Raw genomic sequence first — 21,972 nt, forward strand, 5'->3', positions numbered from 1 at the left:
AAACAAAGAGCACGTCTATTCTCATCTCCTCACCAAAAAAGAGAAAAATAACATGCAGATGTGGAGAAATTACTTGAATTTAGATCCTACCCTGAGGAATTCCCTCTTCTTGGGAAATACAGATTATTAGACAAAATATCTATGCGGTTTGGGAATGATAAGGATTTGGACAGCTGATGAATAAAAGACACATAGATATAAGAAATTTCTATTTTATAAATAAGACTGGGGTTTCAATTTTATATCCATCATCCTATACTCTAGATGAGAAATCTCTACAAAATATTTTCACAGCTTTATGGAACTCATCAGAAAGACCTACTCCATCAAGTACCTGGGTTCTGGGAGGTCAGAGGAGAGCTTCAGCTGTGCTGGCATTTAACCCTGAATTGCAGTGTTGTACCTTCGCTCAGCACGGCACTGATGTCGCAGCCTTGAAGGGAACATCACGGACACATGCATGTGGGAAGTCTTCCCAACGCTTCAGCAAACAGGAAGTTTCCAACTTCCTACAGGTATGAGAATCCGAGTCAGCCTTCATTTCCCTGTTCAGTTTGACACCCTTCTTTTGTAACTGTGTGGTCGACGGGACGACATGAGTTGAAACATCACAAAATGATGTAAAGTTCTACTACTCAGGAAATCTGCAAGAATCTTTCTGTGTATCTGCCATGTGCCATGAAATACTTGAACAGGACCGAACTGCCCAGGGCTTCATACATGGTAAATGCTTGCTGTGTATTTTCAGATTTGGTTTGACTTTTGTCTATGTCCTGCTTCAGTATTGGACATATTTTAGAATTTTCTTCTGTTTCTTTATTCTGAGCCAAACTCCCTTTATTGAAGGCAAAAACATCATGATGCGTATTTTCCCTTGCTTCTAAAAATGGTGGAGGTGCGTCTCCTCCGGCAGGTCGTGGCCTGCATGTGCAGCTTCTGAGGTGGAAGAGATCTTCTACCTCCAAACCTTGGGATAGTTAGCACAAGACTGGGAGACATGAGTCCTCATCGCTAGCCCTCCAACATCTTCGCCGACTACCCTTCCTGCAATACAGTGTCTAGCCACTGCTGTTACATGAAATGATCTCTTGCTTCTGTTCCTTGTATCCCACGACTTCAGTCTTGCACAGCAAGCTAAAAGCCAAAGCATTTAGATACAGTCCTTTTTGTTTGTTTTCGTATGGGAGGCTTTACCTTAGAAATTTCAAGTCTTCTGCCTAGGTTAGCTGTTGATGGGCTCAAGGTCTATCTAGAATTTAGAACACAGGTTCTCAGGGGGTGGGGAAAGATTCCAGTTAATCAGATGTGAGACAAAGCCCGCTCTCTGCTTGTTCAGCCTAGGAGGCCAGCAGTCTCCAAGTCCTTCCCGCCAAGTTCTGAGCAGCAAAGGTAAGAATGAAAAACGGGCTTTCCCTGATGCAGGAGGCTCGGTCTCCACTCACCCTGGGGATTTCGAGAAGACCTCTTGGATCAAGAGGACAATTGGAAGATGGAGCTCGGTTCATCTACTTGGAAGCTGCCTTGGGCTTACAGTTTAGGTTTGTGCATCTTTACAAGATTCTTTTCGGCCTCTGCAACATTGTTTAAGCCAATGCCCATTAGTTGAAGTAGTAAAATTAACTGTGGTGGTGAAATCATTTTTATTGACTAATCTGCAACAAAAAGTTTTTTTTTTAGTGTTTGTTTTATAAGCTTGTAAAAGGATATCTTCATAATATTTACAAATGTCCATGGGTTGGATATCCATGGGCTGGTTTAGAAGAGTCTCAAACTCCTTTGCAATAGCACAACCCTGAAAGGCCTTGTATACACTAAAGGATTTAGCTTTCCATTTCCTAGAAGATGTTTAAATCTTGCACTTTCAAAATAAGCATGCACTCAGCTCTCCTCTGGGCATATATATTTGATCATTTTCAATGCCCAAAACAGGATGCCTTATAGCTCTTTTGTTAAAATCAAGAAGAAATCAGACTAAAACAGGCAGATAGAATGTTATTTCACCATCTGGCAGCTTCATGGTCTTTTTGTTTGGTTGTTTTTTCCCAGATGAAAAACATGAACAAGGGAACAATACTCTTGAAAGGAGGGGAACTACAACCACGAAAGCACCTCAAATATTAATCTCGTGAATTAAAATTAAGTTAAGGTGGCAACTCTATCGGAAACACGACAAAAACAGGATGTTAAAGAAAAAAATTGAGTGGAGTCAACAAGGTTACACATAAGTAACACCTTAACATTAATAGAAATCTATTTCCCATCTTGACCCTGAAACCGCTTCAATTAATTACTAAAATCTATTTACACTGCAACAAGATAAAAATCAATCTGATTCCTGGCACTGAATCCATTTGGTTACCCTCTCTAATAAAGAGTCCTCAGTCCTCCTAAGCTCTCTCAAAGTGGTACAGGTTCCTCCTACCTCCAGAACAGCAGCAAAGCCAGAATCTGTAACCTCCTGGGAATCAGACCTGAGTATGATGACAACATCCATCAGGAAGGTCACAAACATCCAAGACAGGAATTTTCTATGATAGGGACAAGCCAACTGGCCCTTCTCTTTGAGAAGGATGTCCTCTTCAGACTATTGCAGCCTCCAAGAACAGAGGTTGGTTGGTATACAATAAGCTTGAGCTTAGGCATTGCCCTGTCCCCCACAAGCCAGAAGACTTTATGTAGTAAACAAGCACAGAGACAAACATCAGCACCATTTTTACTATTAATGCAACCAATCAAACCATTAAGGAAAATAGTTAACGATGATGGAGTAGATGGAAAGATGGCTCAGCAGGTAAAGGTGCTTGCCACCAGGCCTGACAATCCCAGTTTGATCCTCAGGACCCACATGGTAGGAGTGAACCAATTCCTACAAGTTGTCTTCTGATCTCCATTCATAGACCATGACACATATATGGATGAGCACACACGTACACACACACACACACACACACACACACACACAAATAATTAGTTAAATAGTTAATTAATATTTTTAAAGGGATGGCAGATAGAGATAAAAGACAACAGTCTTTTATGAGTCCCTCCCTTGGTTGACAGAACAGGGAGGCAGGCAGGTCTCAGACCACCAGGACACCAGGAGCTGCACCTGGCCTCAGGATGAGCACAACATGGCAAACTTCTTGGCTGTGACTGAGCAAGGAGTTTAGTCTCCTCGAGCCAGAATCACTTCCTGTTATGCTTGAGCTTGTTCAACGGAAGACGAACACGGCTGGACATCTGTGTTTTAAAATTTTCTTTCACGCATAGGGTAAGCTAGTATAGCAAATGAATAGAAAGTAAAGGCACCAAGAGAAAAAGAGGTCATCAGTCCAACTCTTCCGTGCCCACCAGCCTGATACATGCAGGCTCCAACCCTTTCTTTGCTGTCTGAACTACAAGAGATAGCTTCTTCTCCCTTATATGTCTGACAAACTCCTGCTGATCCTTTAACATACATGCTAAACATTGTGTCCCACACGGATCTGACGGTCCATTTCCTTGACCCTCCTCCACACTGTATATGCACATCTTATTATATTCATCATCCCGTGGCATAATATTGATTGGGCTTCCCCTTGGCATGTAAGATCTTCAAAGTCATGATGGAAAGGAGCTGGGTCTCATTTACCTTTGTATCTCTTGTGCCTAGCAGGATGACCAATGTCAATGCAGTCATTTATTTTTACTATATGAACACGAATGGATGGATGGATGGATGGATGGATGAATAGACAAATGGATGAGCCATTTTGCGTAGTTCAAATGTATGCTGCTTTGATGACTGAACTGTCTGCTGAAACACAATCTTGCTCAAATGCCCTAACCCACATTCTTTGTATACTGAAAAAGTCAATATACCCTTGGTCTCTGTTTTAATGTTCATCAACCTTCTGATTTTAAACTCCAAAGCTAATGCTAAAGAGCCCCAAGTTGTCTACTATGATAGGTTCACATGCTAGTAAATGAGAAGAAACAGTCATTAGAATCCTGAAGGGTTCACATTCTCCAAGAGGATTATTCAAGCATCCTAAACTATGACCATTCCCCTCACAGTGACGGGAGCTTGCTGATGGCCTTGAGAGCTCGGCATAGCTCCTAAATAGAATTTACACGCAGGCCCACAGGGATTAGAAAGACTACTAAAGTTAGTCATTCCTGCTTTCTTAATTCACTGATGAGAAAACAGGCCCAGGCGATCACCTCATGTCTGAAACTGTAAACTCCGAGCCAGACCCAGTGTGTGGCTTTCCTGGCTTCCTTTTCCACATGTCAGCCATGAAACCCCAAAGAACCTCTTGGAGGCCAGACACTGACTTTATGAGTGCCTTCTCTACCAGCTGAGCTGAGCTTGGCAAGGTGTGAGCACATGTCTGCCAGCTCCCAAGAGAAGGAAAAGATGGTGGGCAACTGGCTGCTACTTACTTGAAGGGCTTTTCTCCAGTGTGAGTCCGGATGTGGTTGTTGAGAGTGGTGGCCCCAGCAAAGGCACGGCCACAGTAGCCACACTTGAAAGGCCGGTCGCTGGAGTGAGTGACCACGTGGTTCCTCAGTTCTGATGGCTGAGAGAAGGACTGGGAGCAGTGGCCACACTGGTAGGGTCTGAAACAAATAGAGAGTGACTGGTCATGGTTTCCCACATCAGCCAGCATGTGAGGAAGGGGCTGTGACTCCGGTGACATCAACACTCTTTAAAGACCGGGCTTAGAGCACTGGCTGCTGAGTTCTGCTACTTGTTGCCACAGGAACATAATTCACAGAGCCTCCGAAACACACCAACTCACAGACAAGCTTTCCCTTCTTGAATTAATCATACTGTTTCAAGAACATCCATTTGATCGTCTTGATCTCCCCACCGGCAAATACCGTCCTGTATCTGTAAGCTTTACAGACGTAAGTAAGAGTTAATTAAGCCAAACAGTACAAAAGAAAAAAAAAAAAACAACCAACATAATTGTCTTTTATAGTTCCATAGTATCCTTTACTTTTCAAAGTGCTTTAAAATCAATTATCAGGTTTAATCTTTACAGTAATCCTCTGAGTGGGACAAGGAAAGCAGTTTCTATTATCAAGGTCTTGGCACAGACAACTGAGAACAAACTGTCCTCACAGGATATGAGCCATTGATGCCAAGGTCATCATAGGGTGTTTGAACCTTATTCCAAGTGTCAGGGAAATATGTGGGCTGGTGGCCAAGTTACATGCACACTTTAATAAATACTAAACTGCCTTGGGGGCTACCCAGGATGAACCCAGACCTGCACCAGATGTGTCTCTTTGAAAAAGAAATCCTGACTTCTTACCTACCCTAAATATTTATCAACTGAGTCCTGTTCTTTTTTTTTTTAAACCCCTCTGGGTATGTTGAGTGTCTGCATGTATGTAAATCACATGTGCATCTGTTATGCATGGGGGCCAGAAGAGGGTGTTGGATCCCCTGGAACCTGAATGGTTGTGAGCTGCCATGAGGGTGCCAGGAGCCAAATCCAGGTGCCCTGTAAAAGTAGTGAGTGCCACTGAGCTATCCCTCCAGCCCCATGAGTCTTGTTCTGGAATCTTACCTGCTCTGCTGAGTCTGGTTGCAAAGGAATGACTTAAAGCAGCAAGAAATGACAAATGCCACTGTGCTCTCAGGGAGGTGACTGCCACGCAAAAGCCAGTGGGAGGAAGTTGTGACAAATATCTGATAATTAGCGAGATTATCAGAGCACACCCTTCCCAGCTGGTGAGAAGTAAATCAATTTCGGGTTTTCATAAAACATATTAAAATTCTGTCTTGTCTCCGGAAGTTCTTCTGCTTACTCAGGCAGAATCAGAATCCAGTGAGTGAGAGAAAACCCGAGGACTTGTCCCTTTTCAAGGCTATTTCACGTCATCCCCTGACAGGGCTCTGATTTGTTTATCAAATTTTTTTTTGTTGGAGAAATGAACAATCTGCCTTGAAGGATCTTCACTGCCCTCACTAAGCCCTGGTCTACAGCCCTGGCGTTGTTGGCTGTGTTTAGATCGCCAACGGTGAAGGCAGACTTAATTGCTGTATCTTTAACAAATACAGAGGCTCCAGTGACCAGACACCAAGCGGAAGAGACAATGGTCATCGAGCATGTATAACAATTCAGTTAAGTGCAAAATAAAGTGTACCTTCTCATTTGTCAACTGAAGTGCTTAATTGTGGCTCCTTGCCTCACTGAACACAAATACTATTATTTTACTAGGCTTCAGCACACTGAGCACTGATTGTAGAATTTTTTAGCTTGATTCATAGTCCAGCATTGGTCAATAACTCAATACTATACAATTTTAATTACTTACATTTAGAAATCTATCTAACTGCTCTCAAACAGGTTTCAAAGAAAAACATAAGAGTCCTTGGAAAGGAGTTTATCAATCTTGACAAATTACACATGCATTTTATTATAATTATAAAATAATGCTTTGAAAGCCATTAAAATCACCTACAGAGGAAAATATCCTCCTTGCAAATCTATTCTTGGCAGTAAATGTTGACCTTAAAAAGAGTTCTCAAAAAATACTTCTCTGGGGATGAATTTTTTTTACATGCTATTGAGGATCATAAACAAAATAATAAATTAATATATGCTATATTCACTGACAATTGATTTTTCTAATAGTGAAGGGACCATTAACATTTATTAGCCTCTGGTTATCTATTTTTAATAGCTATCACTATAAACAATAAGCCACTAAATAAAACCAATTAATCTTTTCCCTTTTTTTTCTAGCTCTTCTGTCAAAAGTTGGGGTGATTTATTTCCTGCAGTCAGAAGTCAATCCATCCTTTTTATGTCACCAGTCACAGAGGCAAAGACTCAGGGAGCAGATGAGAAAGGCGGATGGTGAGTGCTGTCATCGGTGGGGAAAAGGGGTGAAACCTTGGGGCATCATTTCTGCCCAGGACCAGCCAAGAAATACTTGCTAGGGACTCAGTGGCCTCTGTGAAAGAGTCTTTAAAAGTTACACACACACACACAGGCATGAGTACGGATGGGTACCTGTGGCTGCCATCAAACTCCCTGAAGCTGGAAGCTGGAGTTACAGTCAGTTGTGAGCTATCCGATATGGGTGCTGGGAACCAAACTCGGGTCTGCTCCAAGAGTAAGTGCTCTGCATCACTAAGCCGTTTCCCCAGCCACTATGGCACAGTGTGAATAACTATGTGGAGCGCAGCTTGGCCAAACAGAGGTGCCTGGAACAGTTGAGGTGAGTCCACCTCAGCCTCTAGGTCTAGTCAGCAGTGGGATGTGAGCAAATCACTCAACTTCACTGACCTCTGTTTTCACGTCCACTTGCAAAGGGTAAGTCCACCTGGACGTGCTTTAACACACCATCATATTTTTCTCCTGCTTGGGGAGAAATGACCAATGTTCTCCCCTCCCCTCAAGAGGCTTGTAAATCACAGAATCATCAGTGTGATGCCACCGTGCATGATGGTTGCAGCTACCTTACCCTCCCTGCCCCCCATGAAAAACTCTTGCTCTTCCTCCCCCTCCCTTCTCTGTCCCTGCCCCCCCCAACACCATATATACTCTAAAATATGGACAATCTTAATGCTTTGGTTTAAAAACCTGAGCATTTGAGTAACAGGAAAATCTCCTATCAAAATGTAGGTACGAACCTTGCTTTAGTAAATTTCACAAAACGAGTTCTATCTTTTCATTCTTGTAGCATACAGTGATTTCAGGGCATTTGCTGACAGTCAGCTGGGCAGAGGATCTGCATCTACAGTGAGTTCTTTGTTACTGTAACGGTCTCTCTCAGTCTAGAAACGTATGGAAAATGTAGGAGTCACAGATGCAAAAGTTGTGCCTCAACTACACTGCAAGACCTTGTCTCAAAAGCAAACAATAACAGAAGATCCGGGAATGGTGGCACACACCTTCACTTGAGAGACAGAGGCAGGCAGATCACTGTGAGTGCCAGGCCAATCTGTTCTTCATAGTGAGTTCCAGGATAGCCAAAAAGAACAAAACAAAACAAAACAAAACAATCCACAGAAGGTATGTAGTGAGCAGGTGATGCTTTTCAAGCTTTATGCTCTTCTACTTTCAGAGCTTCCTTTTGAAAGTGAGTGAAAGAGGCCAGATCTGATATTACAGGCCCATAAATACTGGGGGACTAATACAGGAAGATTAGTATTGTAATTGTAAATTCAAGATCTGCCTCTGCTACAGAGCAAGTTCAAGACCAGCCTGGTCAACTTAGTGAAACACCACCTTTAAAAACCAGTAAAAATAGCTGAGAATAATAGAGTACTCCCTTAGCAGGAGCAAGGCCCTTGTTCAGTTCCCATCTGAACAAGGTGGAGGAGAGGGAGAAAATTATCAAAAAGCCATTTTAAAACTGATTGTAGTTAAGGATTTGAACACAGATATTACATTAAAAAAAGAGACAAGGGGTAAGGGTGCCTAGAAAGTGTCTTGGGAAATTACAATTTATTTTGGGACAACTGGCCACAAGAGTTTAGGGTATGGGTGCATATTTCTAAAGCACTTCCTATCTCTCAAGTCACAACAGAAATTCCAGAGCACAGAGGGAGCTGCCATTACCAACATTTTCCTTCAGGTTTGAGAGGGTGTTGTGTGTATGTGTGTGCATGTGAGGCCAATCACAGGTATTGTTTCTCAAGGGCCATCTGTCTTTTCTTCTTTGATTCAGCCTCTCACTTGTACCTAAGACTCACTGATCGAATGAGGCTGGCTGGTCAGTGAGCTCCAAGAATCCTCTAGTCTTTGCCTCACCGGCACCAAGATATTGGTGTGTGCTCCATATCCAGCCTCTTACATAGGTGCTAATGATGGAATTTAGTTCCTCATGCTTGCATAGCAAGTGCTTTATTGCCCCAACCCCAGCACCCCCATTGATTTTCTAAAGTCTGGCAAGAAGATAAGGTTAAAGTTATCAAACTTTTGGACAGAACCTATCTTAACTCTAAACCCGCATCTCTGTTTGATGTGTCATACCAGAAACACACATGTCGATAGACATTCATGGGTGTTGTGCTCCACTGGGTCTAGGATCTTACATCAGCACATATGGGAGGCATATTTCAAAAGCACTTGGTTCTCCTAACTCATCATGTGCCTATAGCCTCCCATCGTTTTCAAAGCAATTCCCAAAGAATAGCATCTCAGCTGGGCACAGTGGTGCCCAACTAATCCTAGCACTCAGGGAGGCAGAGTCAGGAGGATCTCTGTGAGTCTCAGGTCAGCCTGGTCTACAAAGTGAGTTCAGGACAGCCAAGGGTACAAAGAGAAGTCCTTTCTCAGAAAAACAAACAAACAAAAAACAAAACAAAACAAAAAAACCAAATAGCATCTCACAGTGCAGAGCTGTGGGGCTTGGTGGCTGCTTGGAATCCAAGGCAGGGAAGTCAACAGTGGAGACTATCTAAAGCTGCTTGATACAGAGCTGCTAGCTAGGAGGAGCAGCCGAGCATTTGAAAAGCGACCAGTGCAACTGAGACACTGAAATGTCATTTTGCTTGATTTCCACTAGCCGAGATTGAAATAGCTTCATGTGGTCGTTCCAATATGGGAAAACTCGAGCTTCGTAAAAAATTAGAAAGTGCTTTGTACACATTTACAAAATAACTGAGGAGTAGACAAAGTGTGGATGGATTTACTTAGCGTGAATCAGCGCTGGTAGATTTTTAAGCAGAAAGAAAGCCGCGAAAGACTACTCTGCTCGTCTCCTGACATTCTCTGTCACTGGTAGCCACTCTGCCAAAGATTACGCCAGTACAATGTGCAATCCATTTGCTTTGAGTCTGTAATTGGTTTGGTGTACATAGGGAAAGGATGAAACATTTAATAAATTAAGTGTGGTTTGGTTTAAAATTATTAATCGTCCTTTGATTTTTTTTTTCTTTTATAGCATGAAAAGCTTCCAGGATAAACGTTGTGCACGTTTTCTCCTTGCTCCATGACAGACAGCCCAAGCACAAATATTGCAAGACTTCAGAAGGGCCCTATTTAAGTCCCTGACAGCTGTGTGGAGAAAGAGGCTACCTCTGCGTACGAAGAGCAGGGAGAGTGTTAGAAGTGTTCAACCAAAGTGAATGCTGAACCCTGAAAGGGAGAAAGAAGATAACCTTTGCACTTCCATGGCAGTGGGCAGATTTCAAGAACATGATATCTCCTGAGACACTACCGGAGTGACCCCCAGGCTTCTCCCGCCAGAATGAGCCTTTGAAACTCATTTCCCCCATCCTTTTCAATTATAATCAATGATAATGAAGCACAATTGTGAACAGCTGATGGTGTGTGTACCCAGACTTTCTTGAATGTGGCACAAATAACCAAAAGAAAGATTAAAAAAAAAAAAGGTGGTGGGGGAAGGAGAAAGAAAAGTGGTTTAAAGTAAAAATACATGTTATAAAGACATTTTCTGTGAAAATGAGAACAATCAGAAAATAATAAACTGTGATCAAAAGCTTTGCTCACCCATTCCTAGAACTCCCTGCCTCCATCCTTCCTTCCTCCTGACCCCTACTGAATGTTTCTGCAGCAGAAACACAGAAGAGTAAGGGGATTTCTACCTCATGGTCTCAGCAAAAGTTAAGTCAGGTTGCCCTGGCTCAGGCCATAAGTTTATATAGGAACTCGAAAGCTTACAAACTCTATAAATAGACTCTCAGTTGGTCAACATCCCAACAACTTCTTCCCTTTGGATCACCCAGGGGTACAGGGTAGCAGAGGTGGGGTGGAGTTTGCAGCCTAAGAAAAGGAACAAGATGCAGGGATCTGTTGGATTCATATCAACAGAACGAGAGAGAGAGAGAGAGAGAGAGAGAGCAATCCATGGCTCTTGGACCTTCACGGATCTGTTTATCTTTTGTTTTGATTCCTATTTTCCATTTTCCTCCTGCGTTTACTGTGTGTAAGTCAGAGATGAAAAATGATGTCAGCAGCACTGGGTATCCACAGATCTGCTGTTGGGTGGTACCCCACATGAAAAGAATCACAGAGAACATACATTCTCTTTGATGAAAATTCAAATGTCTGACATTTCGTAGCCAAATATGCTGTAGACTGAAAAAATCTCTTGGACATTCAATTCAAGGGCCTGTTCAAATTTGGACCTGTTTACCTTCCGACTTTGTCCTCTGGTCTCTTTTCCTAGTGAGATTTTCCTAAGGGTTTTCCAGGAGAAGGGAAATGGTTTCTGTTAAACGATTTTACTGTTCAGTTGGCCCTCCTTACAGTAAGGTCTCTAATCAACAGATTCAACCAATTAGAGATTAAAAAAAAAAAACTACTAAAAAAATAAATAAATAGGGACATGCTTACATGAAGTGTGTGTAGACTTTTCTTGCCAGTAGTCCTAAACAATGCAGAATAAAAATTATTTACATGGTATTTACAACTGTTCGCAGTGTTTTAGAAGTGGTTTCAAGATAATTTAAAGTCTGCAGGAGTGTCCCCATGGGTTATCTGCAATTCCACACCGTTTTATGTAAGGAATTTGAGCATGGGTTTTTATGTTTGTGCTACACAGGAGTGAGGGACATCTGGCTATGGGTAAGTCAACACAAACCATCAAAGACAAATACCCAACCACCTAAAGCTAGTTACTGAAGAATATATGCATATCTAGCAGACGTGTGCCTCCACACACCTAACAGGTAAGCTTCCAAATTTAGCAACTGTCAGGAGCAAATGTGATGTCCATACCACATTTGTGGGGTCCTGGACATTTCTTCTATTTAGTGTTTCCTTGTGTGGCTAGGAATGTTGAAGAGTATCTCCAAATGTTCTGCTATAAAGAGCCCACCTCGAAAAGAGCTGTTCAAGTCCTACAGGGTAAAAACAAATTATTCATCTAGAATAAAACTAATAGATCAAAGTGACTCACTCTATTTCCTCTTTAAAAGTCATCTCAGATTGATGACGTAATTCCAGTGTCTCCCTGTTGTTACCAAGAGCATTGTGCTGTATGACGTCGCCCTTAGAGAGTGGCTTTCTTCAAGTCCTGATTCTTTACCTTAGTAACGAATGATGTCAGCCACCTCTGGTGTCTTCACCAACAAAGCTCGGGGAAGAATCGGGGGCCCACTTCCTCAGTGATACAGTCTCACTCTAGTTGTTCTCCTAGATCTTATGCTCACTCATTACTTTACGTCCCCTAAAAAGGCATCCCCTGCCACCCCTGGGTGCTGGGTCTCAGGAACAGAATCTAGCATGTACCACCTGGGGATTTACAAAACACACTAAATTTGCTTGCAATCGTCACTGACCTTAACAATCTCCCCTGGAGATGTTTTGGGCATGTAGGTGAATTGTCCAGAGAGTTTTCATAGATGTATTAAGTTGTGGTGCTAGTATACTTGTAAAGAGACGTAAACCATCACACATGACTTTCTGGGTATAACTCGGGTCGGACAGAACAGGCTGTTTTAGTTCTACTTATCACAAAATATCTTCATTGCTTTTGTGACATTGAGCATGAAATCATGACACTCAAAGACCCAGAAACTTTGACCTGTTTTTAATTTTACTGTGCACGATTAGTGTGGTAATAGTCTTTTGCAAATAATATAGCGATACACTTGAACTGATTTTTTTTATAAGATTTTAAATGTGTCTTAAAACGATGTGTAAGCTAAGGAAGACATCATGGGGCTATATATGTGCCTGCAAACTTTTAAGAAAAGGCTTTCCGCGGGGGAGGGGGCACATTCCAACGCCTATATTTCATCTCCATAGCAAAGTCTGCTGCTGCACACCTAGACACAGCTGCCTTAGCGCTAAAGTAAATGTTTCCGTATTGATTAGTTCCAGTAATGCTGGAGGCTAAGCAAGCAGTTTCTAGAATGACGCGAATTAAAAAAAAAAAATGTGTACAGATGCATATGTGTATGAATATCCTGAAACTAAGATTAGAATATACCCACTCCTTCTATTGCACCTCCCCCAAGCCCCCTCACGGATTTCTTCAGCCCACTGCTGTATGCTGCAGAGCCGAGAGAGGAGAGCTGAGAACATATAGTAAAGCTGAGAGTCCTGTGTCTTGCTCCATCAAGGCTAATCAGTGGCAAAATTAAGAAAACAGTTCAGGAATCCTGCTTTCAAAATGTCCAATCCTAGCTCTAAAAATTCATTATTATTTTTTTTTTACTTTTATGTTCAAAGTGAACTTTTTCTAGGCTATTCTTGCACGTTTTAATCACATTCTCATAGGATGTGAAGGAGAGATAAAAACACAGGCAGCCTCCTTATTGAATTAATTTGATCTTTGTCTTTTGCGCTCCCAGCTCTCAAGACTGTCAAATAAACCAGTTTTGATTCATAAATAATAGTTCCATTATATCTACTGGGCCACTCGTCAGAGTACCTGAAATTTTAATTCACTTGTTCAGCTAAATTTCATCCTCAGTTCATGGCCATAAAATTCCGTATTGACAAACTTTCAAACCAACTTTGACTCTGAGGTATCTAGTCAACATTTTTCTTCTGTGTGGATATTAGTTTATTGAATAAGTGACATCTGTTTTCCTCCACATCACTAGCCGAGTGGGTATTTCCTTTTGACAGGTTTGTAGGATTTATGGGTTTGCATGCTCCGAAGAAAAATAGTACTAAGCAAAAAATTCCAATTCATTACCTCTTAGTACTTAATTAAGTTCATACTCACGGCACACTGGAGGTGAACTCTGAAATGGCTGTGACAGCGGCCCAGCAGCCAGCTATATTATCTTTGGAAGACAGAGGGGATTCTGATTATCCTGACCAAATTTTCCACCCCTGAGATTCACAAACGCTCCTTCTCTTTTTGCTCCCTTTTTAAACTCGGACGTAACTGTTTGGCTAGCGAGCGCTGACGCCTCCGGGGGTGGGGTAGGGAGAGCGTCACCCACCTGTCTGTGCGGGCTTCTCAAACAATGGAGGCGCAGCTCACCTGTCGGGGTTCTGCGTGCACACGTGCATCTGCAAGAGGATGCGCTGTGTGAAAGTCTTAAAGCACTGGCCGCACTTCCAGAGGTGCCAGTCGCTGAACTCTGAGTGCAGCTGGCTGGTGGAGGTTGGGCTTGCCAGGACCCGCTGATTCTTCACGTTGATTTGGCTAAACCCTGCCTCGATGGGCCCAGATTTATCCAAGAGGGAGAAATTCCTGCTGCAGGGAGTCTGAGGGAAAACCACGGAGCGCTGCTGCCCGGAGGGAGAGAGCTTGCTACTTTTGTTGAAGGGCTGCAGGGCGTCTTGTCGGCACATGGCTTCCATTACCGTGGAAGGGACGTTCACTGCAACAGCGAGAGTTCGAGAAGGTCAGTGCCATTAGCCCTTGGATAAACACAATAACGCGTACTTCAAAACATCCCTATAAACAAACATAGGAAGCTGTGTTTTTCTGGCCCCAAAATTAACATAATAAGATCGTTTGAGGGGAAAATCAGGCTAATCAAAAATTAAAAACCCATCCAACGGCAGTTTTGTTGTATACGCTCATGGCTGTTGTTGTAGAGCCTTTGCCTTCAACGTGCACCCAGCTATGGCTTGAAACATATGGGGCTCCACGCTGCACCCGGTTTAATGACCTCTAGATATGAGAGATATGGGGTGAAGGGGGTGCCCGGAAACGATGGATTCCACTGCATTAGGTTGGGAATGCCAAGGCCTCCCACCAGGCCTTTCCAGAACAGGGCAGGTATTCACCATGAAGCTGGCTGAAGAGCTAAGAGGAGCACAGCTACCCAGAGACAGAAGCCTGGCGGGTTAGCGGAGAGGGGCGCACGGGTGGGATTCTGGCCGCTGAGGGAATAGTGTTCACCATGGGAGAGAAACGACAGACCTCAGAGTGCCTTAAGTTTACTTTCTAAACTATTTAAGGACCAGGGAACAGGCGCAGGCTGGTTTTGAGTAGAGTAGAATAAAAACCCACCAGATTTCAAGGTGGGGCTTGAGAGGAATGACTGACAAGATGGACAGGGGAAGGGGGGGCAACAGCTGTGGTGCTTGAACCTGAGGCTTTGAAATTAGGAAGGCCTAGGCTCCCATCTTGACTCTGGCTTCCATTAAAAATGGTGGTGATAGGCGCAACCCTTTGTGCCCTGTTTCCCCTTAGGTAAAATATGGACAGTAGTAGCAAGACTTCTAAAAATAATAACCACAGGGAGTGCTGACTGAGACGGCCTGGATTCTAACTCCACTGTTTCCTAAGGTTGTGACTGAGGAGAAAATTGGCCACCCAAAACCACGATGTAGTCCTCATAATGCATCAACGTCTTCTAGGAAAGAGGTCAACATCCCAAAGCAATGGAGCTGTGGGGGCCTGGTCTCCTCGTCTGTCAGCCTCCTTCTAGGAAGCGACGGCATGATAGCAAAGAGTTTATCACGGGGCCCGATGTAACAAGCAGTCCCCATTCCTTCTGTTGTAGGGAGGCACAAGATTAGGATGAGGGAGATGGTCCTTGTTGGGTGGTAAAGTGGAAGAGAAGGAAATAAACCTACAAAATAAAAGGTTTCTTTATGGGAGAAATCTGAATACTACAAGTTTAATTTTTATGTTATCTTACTTTTGACAGGGTATCTCTCAGTAGCCAAGGATGGCCTCGAACTCACAGTGACCTGCCTGGCTTGGCCTCTCCCGTACTAGGATTTCAGACATGAGCCACTACTCATGGCTTCTTTCTAAAAGAGCTTACTGTGTAAACAATATTTATCAAGTGTTGACTAGTGATTCTATGAGTCTAAAAGTGATCTATCCAAAAGGCTTAAGGTTTTTGCAGGTAACTACTATGTCCAAAAATACATAATTATTGGTCAATTCAGGAGTCAAGGAGATAAAGCTGAGTGATGGTAAATGCCTTTGATTCCAGCACTTAGGGGGCAGAGACAGGTAGATCTCTGTGAGTTCTAGGCCAGTCTGGTCCACATAGCAAATTCCAGGCCAGCCAAGGAAGCAGAATGAAAGCTATTGTCTGTCAAAAAGTATACAAAATTTTGAAGAAGATGACTGGACAAAAGATTAGTGGTGGCAAGAGGCAAAGCCATGCACGCTGCGGCTATGATGTGGCTGTTGACTGCGGGCTCAGCACTGCGGTAGGAGGTAAACTGAGACCACTTGCATGCCTCGCCATAACCAAGCTCCCTTCCCGACATGGCATCCTCAACTCTAAAAGACAGCAGTAGAGGCATGGGAACCAGGTGGATCCCGTGTGGGGACAGGGGTGCTAGTGTGTTACCTGAGGTTTTTCTGCAGAATTACATGACCAACAAATCTAATACAGGAAGCACACCTTTCCATGGTAACTGAAGCATAGCTCATCTCCTCAGGGAGGGGAGTCCCTGGGACATCATTCTCTGGCTACTCAACAGTAGCTCTACAGAGGAGAATTTTAAGAAATCAAACAAGTCTCTCAGAAGGCTGCAGTTTTAAAAGTCCCCCGAGAGCCTGACGTGAAGTCAGGGCTGAGAATCACTGACCTAAGCCAATCCTCCTTCATTACAAATAGCAAAACAGTAGCCCAGCAAGACCCAGCAACTCACCTAGCATAACACATTAGTTAAGGACAGGCCTAGGCTGCAAGCTCTAGCTTCCTGAGACCCAGAAAACTTCACTTTTTGATTCATATATCTCTCTCTCTCCTCACTAGCTGTGTTTCAAACAGGGAAAGGCCACTTTATGGGTCGTACAGTGCTTTGTGTGTATATCATATATATCCAACTATACATATTACATAAATGTATGCCTGTATTCAAATTACATATAGTCTATATTTCACATACAAAGTCACATATCATCTGATCTTTCAAGGTAAAAGCTGTATAATCAATATGAAATTTGTGAACATTTCTTTTAGATTAAAAAAAATCTTTATGTTACTTCTTAAGCAGACTCTAAAAGTAAAGGGAAATGCTTTGCCATTTTTAATAATAAAAAAGTGTCAAAACAGGAGTGTTGTCAGAGGTCAGGGTGGAGCCCATTTGTTGGCATTTTATCACTAATCCAGAAAGGACAAAGCACAGAGAAACCACAAGTCTCCAGGCAACGGTGAGCTCTTGCTGGCCAGGATCCTCAGAAGGAATGCAGAGCGGGAAGAAGGCAGAGGCTGTCAGCACTCAGGAGAGCAGCAAATCTAGTGCAAGCTTTTCAATTATGTTTTAAATCCTTAAGGACACACAATCTTTACATAGAAAGAAGCAGATTCATGGGCCAATCAATTTTTACAAGTTTGACAACCAATGTCAATCAAAAAATTAAAATTTATATATCTAAAAGCTTGTATGATAATCAGAGACATAAGATTCTGCATGAACATAGTGCAATGAGAAGCACTCGGTGGTACATGTGAGGATGACTGGAATACAATTCTTCCTCATTTTATTACTTTCCTCTTTTGAATATTGCAAAACAAACAGAAAAGGTTTCCCAGCTGCAGCTAACAACATATTCTCTGTTCTGTCTTAAGAATGGTCCTCCACTGTGTTTATAAAGTAATTCAGTCTTACTAAAATGAAACTGAGCAAATGATTTGGAGAGAGAGGGGGTAGGATGAAAAGTTTTCACAAAAGCAATCTTATTTAAAGTCCAGCTGTTCCATGGGGTCCCACACGCGTCCACGGAACCCTCAATATATAGATGTTTTCCTTGAAAGCAGAACATTTTAGAAAACATTCTCCCCAAGGCCAAACTTGCTGGCCACACCAATGAAAAACACTAACTCAACAAGGGAACTAAGTTATCAACTGGGGAAACAGGGTAGATCAAACACACTATCTCACGGAAACCCAAGAGAGGCAATTCAGAGGAGGTCTGAAGAGAGCTAAATCACAGAGCTAGATACACAAGCGGCTTCCACATTTGGGGACTGAGCTATAGAGTCTCCTCATTCTGTGAAGGCAAAGGTTAAGAAAAAGGGGTACTCTCCAAGGCCTAGAAGAATGGGATCAAGGAAAAAAACATTGACTCATCACATCTGGGTAATTAAAACACTGAGGTGGGGGCGGGGGAGAGAAAATTCAGGATCCACCAAATCAAGTCTGACTTTACACCATCTGCAAAACATTTACTGAGTATCTACTACGTAGTAACTGGTGAGACTGTGGGAGGACAGGAGAGCTCACTGTCCCTTCCTCTGCGACACGCTGACAGACATGAAAGCTAGTATTCTTACAGGCATTTACACAGCTTCAGTTTTTTACGTTCTATTATTAACTGAATCATTATAGTCGTAAGGCACCAGTGTCCACTGTCAAGATTTCTGCCAATGTCGGAGACCTCCAATAGGAAAATACGTTCATTTTAGATATGACAAAGTTCAGGACTGCAAGAAAGAAAGGATGCCAGGAAGTTGGCATCTGAGCCTGGAAGGGACACATGAGTGAGAGTGGAGGGGAGAGCCTAGGGGAACCAGCACAAGCCCATGTCCTGTGCTTGGGAAGGAGCTGATTACTAAAGAAGCTGAAAATGTTCCAGTGTGGCAAGAGAGGGGGCAGATGCCAGGCTTTACCTGGGGCTGGAGAGAAAGGCAGCTATTGCCAGTGTCCGTGGGAGCTGCTAGGGACTGGACAAGTGCTGGGTATTGGTAGGCCAGTTAACACACTCAAGGCCAGGAGTCTGTAGGCCACTAAGGACAGCTTAGCAAGGCTAGAGATCTGTGGACCTGAGAAGTGTAATATCTTTGTTTAGGCTTCATTTGGGGTTTGAGGCTGGGTCTCAGCAGACCATCCTGCCTCTGCCTCCTGAGTGCTGGGATTACAGACATGTGCCACCATGCCCAGCTGGATTCTAATTAAATAATACACAGGGTCTGGGGATGTAGCTCTTTGAGAGAGTGCTTGGCTAGCAAAAACAAAGCCCTACTAGGTTCAATCCTCAACATCTCATAAAATCAGGAATGGTGACACGTGTCTATATTCCTGGCACTGGGAGGTGAATGCAGGAGGATAAGAAGTTCAAGGTCACCCTTGGCCACATAGCAAGTTTGGACAGCTGGGACTACATAAGACCCTATCTGAAAATAAATTACTCAGTGTGTGTGCAGGAGACTATGTGGGGCTCATGGTAGTCCCTATTAAAGAGCTGGTTATTTAACAAAAGGGGCACTGTAAGTCGAAAAGAGTTCGAACCAGAGCTCAAGGAAACCAGATGTTTGCTTTCAGCATATCATCGATCCATGTTGATCAGTGTCTACCATATGCGACTGGTACTTGTGCAAAAAGCGGAAAGGGTGTGTACATGGCAGTATATGCTTGTAATCCTAGTTACTCAGGAAACCGAGGCAATAAGATCAGTAATTAAAGGCCATCAAAGGCTTTATTGAAAAGGGGGGAGGGACAGAAGGGAGAAGGTTGAGTGGAAAACATAAAAACCAGAGAAAGAAAGGGGGAATGCCTTTAGATGCCTGAAGAGTCAAAAATATATTTCTGGAAGAATAACTAAGAATTAGTCAACATCCCTCATTATCTCTTGGCTGGAGACTTGTATGCCCATAGCACTTTCTGGACTTTGATCTAGGAGCCCAAACTATCTGTTGATAAAACAAGTTAGATAAACTGGAACAGTAAAATAAGCAAATATGGGAGAGTTCACTCCGGCTGTGATGACACCAAAGATGGGCTGTTTCACAGTGCACAGGTAACCCTGATCAGGGTGGTGGCAACGGAGCTGACAGCCCAGAAGGAAGGCACACAGCAGACCCTGGTGACAGAGTGTGAGGTGACATGTCAAAGTTCCCACAGAGTGCAGATGGATGGCTATGAGTGAACACTGTCAAACTGGGGGATTGCGGGGGAAGTTGGTGGGAATGAATATAACGGCTTCAGTCACAACGCACTGCAGGTGAAATTCCTGCAAGGCATGGGAGAGAATACGCTGGGGAGACAATTGGATAGTTGAGGCTGTGAGTCACAGAAGTTTAGATGAAACTATAGCTACCCCCTGCCTATACACAAAAGAAAATACAGATGAGGGGCTTGCGGAGACTGAAGCACCAACCAAGGACCATGCATAGACTGGACCTAGGCCTCCTACACAGATGTAGCTGATGGGCAGCTCTGGCTTCATGTAGGTTTCCTAGTATGTGGAGAGCGGGGCTGACTCTGACATGGACTCTGTTGCCTGCTTTTTGATCATTTCCCCCTGGTGGGGGTGCCTCACAAGGACTTGCTCAGTCCTGATGTGACATGATGTGCTGGGGTGGGTTGGTGTGTATGGGCTTCCCTTTTCTGAGGAGTAGAAAGGGGGATGAGGGAAGAGGGAGGAAGGGTGGGACCAGGAGGAGAGGAAGGAGAGCTACAATCAGGATATAAAATAAATAAACCAATTAACTTTTTAAGGAAGAAAATACAGACCCAGGAGTGCCTGGGAAGCAGACTCTGGGAGGGGAATGTGGAGGTTTGTGTGGAGATGCCTTCTTAGCCGTTAGCTAAGTCAAGCGTGAAGTTCTGTGGGGAAGAGATTCTCAGGAGAGGCTCCTGAGCATCAACGTGTGTTAGACAGTGAGCGAAGTAGGATGGAGGCAACTGGAGACTGATTAGCTGTGGGGATGCAATGTCTTCAGAGTGGGTTTGCTCTTCGGAAATAGCCAGGCCTTAACACTTCCACACAGGCAGCCATTGCCTGTGGGCAACAGTCCAGTTCAGGGTGGGCTAAGGGTGCAGTGGTTCTCCTGTGCTGAACAGGTGCTGAAAACAAGCCCATCTGAGAGATGTCTACCCCCCACAGGTCCAAGAACTAGAAGAGTGAAGGGTGAACTTATGTAGCTAGATATGTTAGCACACAACACTTCTGAGAGCCAATAAAGCAACCTCTCCCTGGCCTTCCCTTCCTCCTTTGTCATTCTTCTCGGAGAATACAGTTCCAGTGGGTTGCTACCTTTGTTAGAGAGCATGCACACGCAGGGAGAGGCTGGAGAAAAACTTGGCTAGCACTCGTCAGGTACCGTCCACATTTGTTTTTCCCCACAGACAGGGTCATTTATTGCCCTGGAGCTTCCCGATTCAGGTAGACCAGCTGGCCAGTGGGTCCCACAGCCCCGCTTGTCTCTGCTTCTCCAGCTCTGGGAGGATCAGTGGGCACCACCATGCCCAGCTTTTTATGTGGGGTCCAGAGACCTAGCTTGGCTCCTCATGTTTGCAAGGCACTTGAGCCATCTCCCCAGGCGCTGGGCCAATTTTAATATTAGGTTCTTGATGCAGAGTTTTTATCTCTGGCAGGTAGGATAAAAATCAAGGCCTACACCATTCTGTAGCTAGAGCATGGTGTGCACTGTTTTCACAGTATCTTGAGATGGACAGTTGAGCCCTTGGCTTAGAGTCAACATTCTTCTAGTCCCCATTCAGAGACAGGATACTACCTTCCTACACTTGGGTTTGTATAAGGAGTTCAATCCTAGTGTCTCTCTAAGTATGGGGGTAGGTTCTCTGGCAACCTAATGCCTCCTGGCCCAGGGCCTATGCTGTAGCTACCCCAGGAGGTGCCTTCATTGAGCTTTATGCTTAAGTTGTAAACTAATGACTCTTCTCCTGTCTTCCAAAACTCAGGTGGGGGGAGGGACTTAGTTTTTGCACAGTGCCTCCTTTCCAGATGTGCACGCACAGACCTAACTGTTGGGTTGAATGGTATCATGGTCATATAGATACAGCATCGAGCAGGGCACTCCTAAGGCTGGGTCAAGTTCCCTGTTGTTAGTAGAATGGTGGGGACCAGGGGCCCTGTACAGAGGTGGCCCTTTTGATTTGCTGTTCTCTGAAAACTGAAAGGAGCAGGCCTCCTCAGGGCAGGGTCTAATCCAGGGCAACTCTGGCATGGCCACCAGGTCTCACATTCTGCCACCTCAGCTTCATACGCTAGACAGAACAAGCAGTGCGAAGCCTTGTTTAACATTTATCTCTGGGCTTTTTTTTTTTTTTTTTTTCCTTTTAATTTCCTCTGAAAGGAATATGAAGGCGCTGGGGTCTTTGCACTCTGCAGGAGCTAATCCCCCACTGGAAGCTTGGGGCAAGCTCACTCCTT

At 43.8% G+C, this 21,972-nt stretch overlaps 1 protein-coding gene across 1 annotated transcript in view; it reads right to left on the reverse strand.

The window, feature by feature from the left end:
* Prdm6 (PR/SET domain 6) overlaps window positions 1-21,972 on the reverse strand; it is a 104,212-nt gene that overhangs the window by 3,275 nt on the left and 78,965 nt on the right. The window contains exons 6-7 of the mRNA XM_021655112.2: window positions 13,915-14,257; window positions 4,423-4,599 (exon numbers count right to left, since the gene is read on the reverse strand). Of these exons, the coding sequence (XP_021510787.1) occupies window positions 4,423-4,599; window positions 13,915-14,257 (520 nt within the window). The remainder of the gene's footprint in view (window positions 1-4,422; window positions 4,600-13,914; window positions 14,258-21,972) is intronic.

This window comes from Meriones unguiculatus, chromosome 2, assembly GCF_030254825.1.
Source record: "Meriones unguiculatus strain TT.TT164.6M chromosome 2, Bangor_MerUng_6.1, whole genome shotgun sequence".
Classification (NCBI taxonomy): Eukaryota; Metazoa; Chordata; class Mammalia; order Rodentia; family Muridae; genus Meriones; species Meriones unguiculatus.